Below are 11,318 nucleotides of genomic sequence, written 5' to 3'. Positions count from 1 at the left end.
CATGGATCAAGATATGGACAAGGACAAGATGCTTTCAGCAGAAGTTCAGGAATTACTAGTTGACATTGTGCAAAATGCTACTGGAGGAGGAAACATCTCTTTAAACATTGTAGAAGAGCTATTTCAAGAGCGAACACGTTGGTCACTCTCAGACATTAGCAGTCATGAACAATGTACTTCTGGAAACCAAGAGAAGACGCTGGAGTACCTCCAGAGTATCCTATCTGATGAAAGCCCCTTAAAAATTAGTGCAGATGGTTACCTTTATCTGCAGTATTGTGAGGAGCTGACGCTGGACTGCAGTGCAGAATCCGAGAAGTCACTGTCTCAGGTGATAAAGGATGTAAAATTATCTGCTAAGACCACGCAAATTGATCTTTCAAGGAGATGCTTTACATCGAAGAAGGAGCTCCTCGAAGTATGCAAACCTGCCAAAATGCTTAAGAGGCTTATTTTACAAGATATTTCTTTTGTGAACGACATTGATGAATCTGATCAGGGTATTGCTTTGATAAAGCTGATTAGATGGTATTGTCCTAACCTTCGCGAAGTTGATACAACCGGTTGCTCAGATGTTACCCTCAGTGCGCTGTTTACGTCAGAAAATGATATTTTGAAAGAAACAGGAATTTCTGCAAGTATGAAAGCTGATGTCAATGTTGTGGATTTGTTAAAAACAATTCCTGATTTAAAGGAATGTCTCATGCCTGCAAGCAACACCAGTAATTTGTCAAATTTAAGCAGCAGAATTCGAGATTTTGTTTTGAGAGGTGTTCCAGCTAACATCACTTATGATGGGTGGTCATTCCTTCACACAGCCTCTGCAATTGGTGATGCAAAACTTGTGTCGTGGCTCCTGGAAAATGCTACGAATAATAAATTTCAATTTGTGGGCTCAAGAAGGCCAACAGCATTGGACATAGCCATATATCGTCATGATGCAACCATTGTCAAATTGTTGCTAAATGAGCACAAAACGTATGATTATGATCCATGTAACTTTGTAAACCTATGCATCCTTTCCCAAATATCACCAGAAGTGTGCACTGCTCTTGAAGGTGATGTAGGTAAGTCGTGTGTCTGCAACCCACTGGAGGTAGGGATTCTTATCACCGACAGAATGAACCTCGAGTACAAAAAGTCATTTGTACTTGAAATCTGTAAGGCCCTAGAAAGAATGCCTTCAGGAGAGTTTGGCCAGAAGAAGTGTTGGGTAGAAGAACTCCTAGTATATCTGCTGAAAAAGTTGGTGGAATCAGGCTGTTCACCTGATATTTCCATCAAAGAGCTTAATGGCAAAACACCGCTGATGTGCGTTGCAAAAAGCCCTGTTTTGGTCAAAACTCTCTTAGACCTAGGAGCCAATGGCAACATCAAGGACCAAGAGGGTAACACAGCCTTGTTTTATGTTGCAAAAGTAGCATCTCTCCAGGGAACGAATGAACATTTAGAGACCCTTCAACTTCTTATTAAATCTGGTGTTGATGTAAACGTCCGCAACCATTGTGGTGATACTGCACTTCTTTACTGTACTATTTCCACTGAAAGATCAACAGGCCAGACTGGTCTACATGAGGAATTACCCCGAGAATATTGCGTCAAAACCTGGCGTTTACTTATCCAAGCGGGAGCAGATGTTGCGGCCAGAAACCATCGACGTCAGTCGATTGTGCACCTCATAGTAGAGAAGATAAAGTCGTGGCTACACAAGCTTCAGGGCTGTTCCACAGAGACAAGAATAGAGGACATAGGAGAAATTCTGATTGAAGAGAGCGTAAAACAAATCAGATTTATTTATGATTGCAACAAAGATGTCATTAAGAGTAGAGACGAAGAGGGAAATACACCCCTCCATGTCTTGGCAAGCCACGATTCAGTCCACCATGCTGGAATGGTAAGGATTGCCGAAACCCTCGTCACTAGCGGCAGTAAGGTGAACATAGCTAACGATGATGACCAGACTCCCTTGCACTTGGCCAAATCGTGGAGTATGGCGGAATACCTTTTGAAGAAAGAGGCACAACCCAATGTACTAGATAACAAGGGACGTTCTCCACTCATCTGTAGATGTTCACGGGACGAGACTGAAGATTCACCAGTTTTGGAACCTCTAAACAAATGGTCGGAGGGGATGAACTTTGGGTTGGATCCATGGCTAGAGTACCAAAGCAAAAACACGTTTTTATTGTTAATGGAGAGCGCAAAATTCAGTGACCTGCATTCCTTTATCCAAGGAAGTATTGGCATTGACAGTGAAACAATTTTTATTACAGACAGTAAGGGCAACACTCTTTTGCATAGATTATGCAATTACAATGACCCCCGAGTGATGCCCTTGGTTGATCTTCTGCTTCTAAAAGGTGCTGATGTGAATAAGCAGAATGAAGATGGTGACAGCCCTTTACATATTAGTTGCCGAAAGGTTTCACGGATGCCTTCTCCAAAAGGTGAAAAATCAGTTTTTTGGAGACATACTATTCCGTCACTGCTTAGATACGGAGCGGACTGTCACCTAAAGAACAAGAAAGACTGTTCAGTGGTTGATATAGCATGGTACAAGAAAAGCCTTTTGCGAAAGGTTCGAAGACCCCTTAAGCAAAAACAGCCAGAGCCATGTATTCCGTGGAACCCTGTTTCCAAATGTCATTATGAAAGATTATCGCAAGTTGTGAGAAGAAGAAATGTACAGAAAGTGGATGATTTCTTCTTCCACGCAGACCATATTGGCTCGGGAACTTTTGGCGTTGTTTATGCTGCCATAAACAAAGCCGATGGCAGGGAGACAGCCTTGAAAAGGGTTGAAAGATTGCGGTTGAGAACACGTCAAATAGACCGCGAAATTGAAAGTCTGGTTCAGCTTTCCAGCTGCTTCCAGGTTGTGAAGTATTTAAAGTTCATTCTTGAGCCCGACTTCACTTGGATTGTTCTGGAACTTATGGAGGGCGACCTGGATAAACTTTTGAAGGAGCAATTTGATGAAAACTGCCTTCCAAGTCTGTGCAATGATATGTTGACAGGGGTCAAATATCTGCACGAGAATAAGCTCTTGCATCGCGATTTAAAACCATCAAATGTTTTGTACACTTACATCAAAGGCAAAGGCAGGCCATTCCTAAAGATCTCTGATTTTGGCCTTAGCAAAAACCTTGGCCCTGGGATGTCGCTTGGCTCTAGCGTATTTCATTCCAATGCTGGATCAAGGTGTTGGATGGCCCCAGAGCTTCTGTCTACTAGACCCTTTGTACATTCATTTGAATCAGATATTTTTGCCTCCGGTCTTATTTTGCATTACTTGTTGGCAAAGGGACATCACCCTTTTGAGGGTAGCAATCCCATTCAAAACTCTCCGATTGGTGCCATTGAGCAAAACATTCTGAACAATTCAACATCACTCAGTCCAGACATTACTGATGAAGCCAAGGACTTGGTGATGCTATTGTTAAGTGCAAATAAAGATGACCGGCCGAAGGCATCAGAGGCCCTTAAGCACCCGTTTTTCTGGTCAAATGATAGGAAGATACAGTTTTTAACTGCAGTGGGAAATCAGAAAGAAATAGGCACCTACACTCCTCTTCGTGCCACTGCAGTGGAACAACAGTTGGAGAATCAGTTACGCCCCTTTTTCCCGGGGTCCGATTGGGCAGCCCTGTTTACAGCAATTTACAACGAGATGACGTCAAGCGCCAAAGGTCGCTCCTACACGACGTCATCTGCTGTGCATCTTATACGTTTCATAAGAAATGCCTACGCTCACGTTAGTGATAGCTCGCGTACAAGTGGTTTCCAAGCAGCCCTTTTAACTGATTATATATTTCTCCGAAAGATACCAAACCTTGTTTTGATCGCCTACAAGGCTGTCAAGTCAGGCAAATGGGATTTAAGGCCAGAAATTTCGAAGGTACTAGATTTTGACTAAGGTGGCTTCATGTCCTACATCAGCGCATAGTTAGTGGAGGGTCCCCTCCAGTAACTCTGATCAGCGGACCTGGCCGTTCAGTCGGCATTCCGTAAACAAGCCAGCACGTTAATTGTAAATAAGTTCTATCCACAGCTGATTAAAATCCTGCTCTAAAAAGTATGATAATTCTAATTCACGTACACTTTAAACTGATTGTCGTTGAAATCTTAACTACCACCAAGAGACTGGGCCCAGAGGATACGCCATTCGGTCTTCAAATTACTTTGGAGGTGAGAATAGAAAGTTTGGTCAGCTGCCGTCGCTGTTGATTTTGGAGAACTTCTACAGGAACTGAAAAAACAAGGCCAAACCCGACTGATAACTTAAAGTCATGCACGTCAGCCAAGGGCAGGTCGAACAGCTTAATTGGCTCCATTTAGAACACTGGAAGATCGAAGTATACATGGTATCATTCCCAAGGGAAATCCATTATATCTCATCTACCCGTTGGAAACGATGCGAAAACATTCGTTCGAGCCAGATTTAATGGATAGGGGTGATAGTTGATGGTGATAGGTTTCGTGTTGTAGCGCAGGTGATGGTGGGCTCTGCTGATTTCTATAGAACCTCAGGTAGTCATTTTTGTATAATTCTACTCTGAAGAAAACCGTGGAATCTTCGTGCTGGAACTAGCGAAAATTTGACCATTCTATTTTGTGACGAAAGTTGGTGCAAGAAGAACATAACCCTGATGTTGAAAATAACGAATTTAGACGAAAGTGGAAATAGTAACAGTAAATTTTATTATCTAGGGGAAGAAGGCTATAACCGGCGAAAAACGCCCATGATGACGGATGTGTCAAAGTTAGTCAAGAAAAGCACTTGAACTAAATTCAAGACCATCTATTCATAGCGCCCTGATAACACGGCGAAAATACTGTTATTCAGTCGGAGTAACAAGAACCTATGAAAAGATCCTTCAAAAGAGATGAACATTCATCTGTGCAGATATTTCTTTATGGAAGTCAAAAAAATAGGGAATTTTTAAAAAAAGATGACAGAGACCTCGAGCCCATTTCGCTGGCATTTCTAGAAAATAAATTCAGCATTACCTGACCAATAACAACTCCAAACAAATATCATGGAAGAGCAAGAGTTCGCACAGTTGGGGGAGGTTCTTTCTGTTTACAAAGGAAGAAGACGAACTCCGAAAATCTCTAGCGTGGAGTGTGGCGGATGCTCCCTTCGCATTTCAGCTTTAGAGCATGAAATGAGGGTCGAAGACCTCAGTGGGGAGACATTGACGTAGTGAGTGATCCTGTCACTGGAAATAAGGTCTTTGTGTGGAAAGCAGAACGAGGATCAAAAACAAGATACGAGTTTTTTTTTTAGACGAAAGCCTACGCCACCGAAAACGATCGCTGTCCAGCATTTAGACAACTGAAGTTCGCCAGGTATTGTCCTGAAAAGATAGACACCTGACGCGCCTGTTTTTCTGGCAAGAAACCATAGAACAAAAATGGAATTTTAGGCGTTTGAGTAGTTACGAATTAGATTTCTGCGTCGCTGGAGCAGCGGGGCTGGGTACTAGTTGGCGGTACGACGGGATTATGGATAGGCTTTGAGTGGTATTTAAGCTAGAGATAGCATGTGACTAGTCATTGTAGCCGTCATCACCGGTTACTGCCACTTTTTCAAGTTCTCGTCAGAATGAGTAACCCTCTCTCTAAAGCCGAAGTTCTCTCACTAGTCGACTCATTAGTCTCTAAGAAAGTCTTTTATCCTGTATGAAACAAATGCTGGATTAATCTCTGTCAGAAATCAAACGAACAAACACTGAATCCGCTGATTCGTACCTGCGAGAAGTTTATAAATTAAAGTTCGAAGAGCCGCATCGTTTCAAGAAGGCGAACGAAGATCAATTTTAACATGAAATTGGCTTACACAGTTGATAACGTTAAGATTTCGAGCTTGATGAGGAGTTATTGGCAGAACGCCAGAAGCATATTATTCTCGCAGACAAGTCGGAACACGGGTGGAAAACTGTCCATGAGTACAAGAGGAACTATCTAGCAGACGATTCGGACGATGAAAAGAAAATTATCAGGGCTGAAGCTCGTGCGACATCTCAGGCCAGACAAAACTTTGTCAAAGGAAAACTAAAGTTCGGATCTCTTCATCAGCGTGCATCCACATCCTTGTCATGCCTTTCACTTCTTTGAGTTTGTCAAGAGCAATTCTGACGATAGAAGGTCAACCACGAAGCCAGACAAAACCAGGTTCCTGCTTTGCATGCAACAAACCTGGCCATTGGAGAGTCCAGTGTCCGTTGCTCTTTCCTAAGCCTCACACGGGTCAATGACTAGCCGGTGAGCAAGTCGAAGGTGTAGTCGATTCCTCTTTTTCATTTAGTACTTCTTTTTATAATTTTTGTGATGATAATTATTTAGTTTCCGATGAAGTTATCTCCGAGATTAAAACTTCATAATAGCCAAGTTGCGAGTTCTCTTCGGGGCATTCCGATAAGCTCTCGGTTCGTGGCACTTTAGCTAAGTGGTTCGATGAGTGGGTTAAGATTGGTGCCCCGGGCTTTGTCTTAAGTGTCATTCGCGTCGGCTACCAAATTTCTTTCATTGGTATTCCTCCACCAAAGGTTAGCGCTAACAACATTTCTGCCCTCAAGGAAAGAGTCTTGTTTTCGAAGGCGATTTGTGATTTATTAGATAACAGATGTGTGGAATGCTCTTGATTCCCCGCCAGCTATAATCAACCCTCTTTCAATTTCAGTGCAAGCCTAGGGGAAGAAGAGGCTTATTGTTGATTTGAGGCACGTTAACTTGTTTGCGTACAAAAAAATTCAGGTCTAAAGATATTCCGACCGCCTTGAAATTATTTCTAAAGGTTTTCACTTGTTTAAATGTTTGACCTTCGGTCAGGTTACCACCATGTCGAAATTTTTCCGGACCATGGGAAATATCTTGCGTTTTCCAGGGATTTCGGAGATGGACACGTTAAATATTTTCAGTTTGCGGTTTTACCTTTCGGTTTGTCATCCTCTCCTTACTTTTCTACTAAGTTGCTCAAGCCTTTGTTAACTTCGTGTAATACTCTCGAAGGTTCTATTTCAATTACTGGGCGTAGAATTCTGAAGCTCAAAAGCACTGTTGATGCTATTTTTATAACGACAGCTCGCTTGTGAAAGCCAGGGTTTTAGCCTCTGTGGTAGGCCAGATTATTTCTCTATTACCCGGTGTGGGTACCGTGGCGAGGATTATGTCAATGGCAATGTATGCCGTTATTAACAAAAGTGTTTCCTGGAATTTCAATGCATCCTTAACAAGCCAGGGTCCGGTTTTTCAAAAGCTGATTAACACTAATCCCAGATTAAAAATTAACCAAGAGTTTATTTTTCTACTCCCAAATTCTCTTCAACGCTGATATTTGGCAAAACTTTACATTAGAAAACAAAATCTTGAAAACAAAAATAAACAAAAGAAACTTTCACCAAAAAGTTTTAAACATGAAACAAAAGTTTACGCTTATCCTGGATTAAGTTAATCGGCTTTCGAGCAACCGGGCCCAGGCTTGTCAAGAGTTAGCTTTCTGGAAGCTTAACGTAGACTCCTTGAATTATTTTTTGCCGTGGCAATTTCCCTTTCAGCCATCAAGATTTGTGTATTCTGACGCTTCCGACAAAGCGTGCCCTTCCTTAATCGTTAGCGATGGTAAAGTTTTTCACCAAAATTGGTCCACTGAAGAGAGTATCAAAAGCTCTTCTTGTAGGGAACTCAAATCCGCGGAATTGGCCTTGCTCAGCTTTGTGTCAGGTTTGCAGGACAGACAGTGGTATGGTTCTCTTGTTCACAAATAATGCCAATATTGTTAGCATTGTGCGTGACTGTAGCAGTCTCTGAACTTTAGCTTTCCGCTCTCAGAATTTTCCAAGTGTGCGTTAGATTTGGTATTTCTTTAGACATAAAGTGGATTCCTACGAAATCTAACTTAGAGGCTGATCGCTTGCGTCAAATCATTGATTTTGATTATTACGCCCTTAACGACGACGTTTTCTTAGATTAGATTTCTTAGATTTTGGATGGGGGCCTCATACAGTGGACAGGTTTGCGTGCGCCTACAACACAAATTAGTTTGCTTTAATTCTAGGTTTTATCAGCCAGGCACGGAGGCTGTTGACGCTTTTACCCAAAATTGGGAGTTTGAAAACAACTGGCTGCATCCGCCTGTTTGCCAAGTTGCAAATGTCATTTCTCATTTGAGAGAGTGTATATAAGGCTGAGGGAACACTTGCACGTTGTTCCATTGTGAAAGTCTTCGTATTTTTTGGCATTGTTGTGCTCTGATGGCCAGCACTGGAATTCTTTTGTTCACGATTGGGTTGTTTTACCTAAGTTTACGCAACTTTTTGTTACAGGCAAAGCTAGGAATTCTCTTTTTGGTACAAGATCTCTGTCTTTCGAAGAAGTTGCTTTACGCATTAGTTTTAAGTTGCCCGAGAGAGCCTTGTTATCGGGGTTTTGTACTGAGGAGATTAGCACTTGCCCCATGTGTGGGACGTGTTAAGGGTCTTAGGTTACCCTTCCGCAGTGCGTCATTATTCGTGTGGTACTTGTTATGCATTGGTAAGAGTTTGCTCAGAATTCAGCATCGTGCTATGCCTTTTCTAGCTCAATCGCTATTCAGAGTGTATGATTACATTTTCATTGTAGCCATGGGTTGTTTGTGTGTTATTGTTAATTTATCTTGCCGAGCTCGGAATGAAGTTTTATGTTATTTGCCCTTGTTTTTTCAGCTTTTCGCTTTGTTCCCCGTCCGTGTCAATGTTTCCGTCTGATTTTTCTCTATATCTTCTGCTTCAGACGTTTTCCAAGACGGTCTTTGGAAGAACGCCACAGCCTTTAAGGATCTACAGTTGATTTCGCTATCTCCCGGGCTTCAGTCGTCCGTTCTATCTGCAAGGGCTCTGGGTACTACAGGCAGTTACGCGCGAGCTTTTCAAAAGTGGAAGCTTTTCGCTCAAAGCAAGTCAGAATTATCCTTTTTTCCCGCCGATCCTCTACACGTCGCTATCTATCTCCAATTTATTATAGATTCAACCAGGTCACTCAGCTCGGTTGACGCTGCTTTTTACGGCATTAAGTGGGCGCACGACTCAGCTGGTATTGATTTCCCTACCGATAATCCTTTAGTTGCTAGAGTTAGGCCCGTAAGAGGTCCCTAGAAACGGGCAGGCCAAATAGGAAAGAACCCATATCTATCGAAGTTCTTAATGTTATCTTGGGCGACGTTGATCTTACCCGGCAATGTTTTGAAGCATTTTTTCTTACGCAGGTTTCTTTAGATCCAGTGAAGTAATTAATATTAGGGGAAGTGACGTTATTTCTCACTACACTCATATGACTATCAAGATAGAAAAAAGTAAGACTGACCAACTTAGACAAAGAGATGAGGTTTTAATCGCCCGATCGGGAGGCAGATTTTCAGTTGCCCAATCGCCCTCTATTTACGAGGTGTTCTAAGTATAGACCCACTCTCTAACGAGTTTATCTTTAGACAGCTCGTCAAGACAAAGAAGTCTTACAAGCTTTCAAGCAATGGCAAGCTCATCAGTTATTCAACTTTCAGAGACCATTTGGCTAGGGATCTTCAAGGAATAGTTCCGGATCCTTCCATGTACGGCACCCATTCTTTTAGATCTGGGAGTGCATCCAAAGCCGCTGAGAGCGGTGTCAGCGAAAGAGTTTTTCAGAGGCATGGTCGCTGGAAGACAGCTGCAGCCAAGGACGTTTATGTAAAGATAACATCCCTTGGAGGCTTGCCGTTTCTAAAACACTAGGTCTGTAGTTTTTCCTCTAACCTTCAGGTTCAAGCCAAAACATTTTCTCTAGTAACGGAACTCGGCGCTCGGCCTGGATATTCCAAAATAAATCTTGTCTCTTGGATAGTGAATCTGAAATATGGAATTTCTGGCGTTTGAGTAGTTACGCCTTAGCCGGAAATTGAACATTTCTGCGGGGCTGGGTAGTAGTAGGCGGTACAACGGTATTTTGGGTAGGCGTTTAGTCGTATTTAACCTGGAGAGAGCACGTGACTAGTCATTCTAGGCCGTCGCCGCTTTTTCAAGTTTTCGTTATGAGAGAAGCCTAGTAGGATGGGCTGTTTATTTTCGTAGCTGGGCCTTGGTTCCTACCCAGATTTCCTGCCCTTCTTTTTTTCCTCTGATGAGGTTTTTTTGTGGGGCAGGTTTTTTCTGGCCTCAGTTCTAGTCGCTACCTTCTTTGTGAGCGGCTGCCCAGCTCTTGGTATTCTTTTTCTAGACTTATTCTATGTATCCTAGCTTTTGCTTAGCGTTTCATGGTATTGTTTTTGAGCATTCATTTTTATTCATGTATGTAACGTCAGATACGTGACCACATTCAGTCTTTAGTCACGACCATTTGTAACGGTACTCTGCCCTGGGCCCGGATATTCCAAAATAAACCTAATGGTATGTGTCTTGTCTCTTGCGTAGTGAAGCTGAAATGCTTGAGATCCAATACGGTACACTCCAGTGCCTGTTGCAAGAAAAGAGCTTCCGTTGGGAATTTTAACAAAAGCGGCGAAGAAAGGAAAAGTAACAAACTATTCTGTGCTTACAACTTGCGTTTCGAGGTTAATGGTGCTGAGATTTATGCAAATTATGTCTCACAACTGATTAGACATAAGAATCCAAGAAGCCAGATTCAGTTACGACAGCTTCAAGATTTCCTTGGTACATTTAGCGCCAAACAAAAGCTATAAGGCCATCCCCTTTTTTTTCTCCGTTTCGTGTCATCCGACCGACCCAAATTTTTATCATTTTCAAAACAAACAAACAAAAAGCTAACGACGTTTTTAAGCCATTTTATGTAGCATAGGAGTTTCGGTGGTTGATCCTTTTCCCCACGCTGTCTTAATTTTGTAACAACCTTCACCAACTTTTCCGCCATATTGATTTTGGGTTCATGTCTTGTTGTTTTCCTGGCTCCACAGCTATTATGCTGGGGTACCAGGGCTCCGATTCCGAGAATGCTTATGATTTTATCTTAGCCTTGTTTTTTCAATCCGACCGACCGACCCGATATCAGGAAACGCATTCGACGCGAAACAGAGAAAAAAAAAGGGATGGCCTAAAAGGAAAGGAAAGGAATTTTATTTAAGTGTCTAGTTCTAGCACTGGAGCACTAATTGGGGGCACTGTCAACTGAAATTAACAATTAACGCAAATCAAATCAAATGTTGGTTTTTAAGGAGAGGGGAAAACCGGAGTACCCGGAGAAAAACCTTTCGGTGCAGAGTAGAGAACCAACAAACTCAACCCACATATGACGCCGAATCTGGGAATCGAATCCAGGCCACATTGGGGGGAGGCCAGTGCTGTCACCAC

General features: G+C 42.4%; 1 protein-coding gene across 7 annotated transcripts in view; it reads left to right on the top strand.

Annotated features, from left to right (window-relative positions):
* Positions 1 to 10,407, top strand: part of LOC137996690 (uncharacterized) — a 25,524-nt gene extending 15,117 nt beyond the window's left edge. For 5 of the 7 annotated variants that reach the window (XM_068842222.1, XM_068842221.1, XM_068842220.1 and 2 more), the window contains one exon: positions 1 to 10,407. This exon is cut by the window's left edge and continues 16 nt beyond it. In XM_068842222.1, the coding sequence (XP_068698323.1) occupies positions 2 to 3,916 (3,915 nt within the window). In that variant the 5' untranslated portion in view covers position 1 and the 3' untranslated portion in view covers positions 3,917 to 10,407. The other 2 variants (XR_011122346.1, XR_011122345.1) reach the window with 2 other exon arrangements.
* Positions 10,408 to 11,318: the final 911 nt, after the last annotated feature.

This window comes from Montipora foliosa, chromosome 3 (genome assembly GCF_036669935.1).
Source record: "Montipora foliosa isolate CH-2021 chromosome 3, ASM3666993v2, whole genome shotgun sequence".
In the NCBI taxonomy this organism is placed as follows: domain Eukaryota; kingdom Metazoa; phylum Cnidaria; class Anthozoa; order Scleractinia; family Acroporidae; genus Montipora; species Montipora foliosa.
The sequence above is the reverse complement of the archived record's forward strand: the minus strand, read 5'-3'. Positions and strand labels throughout refer to the sequence as shown.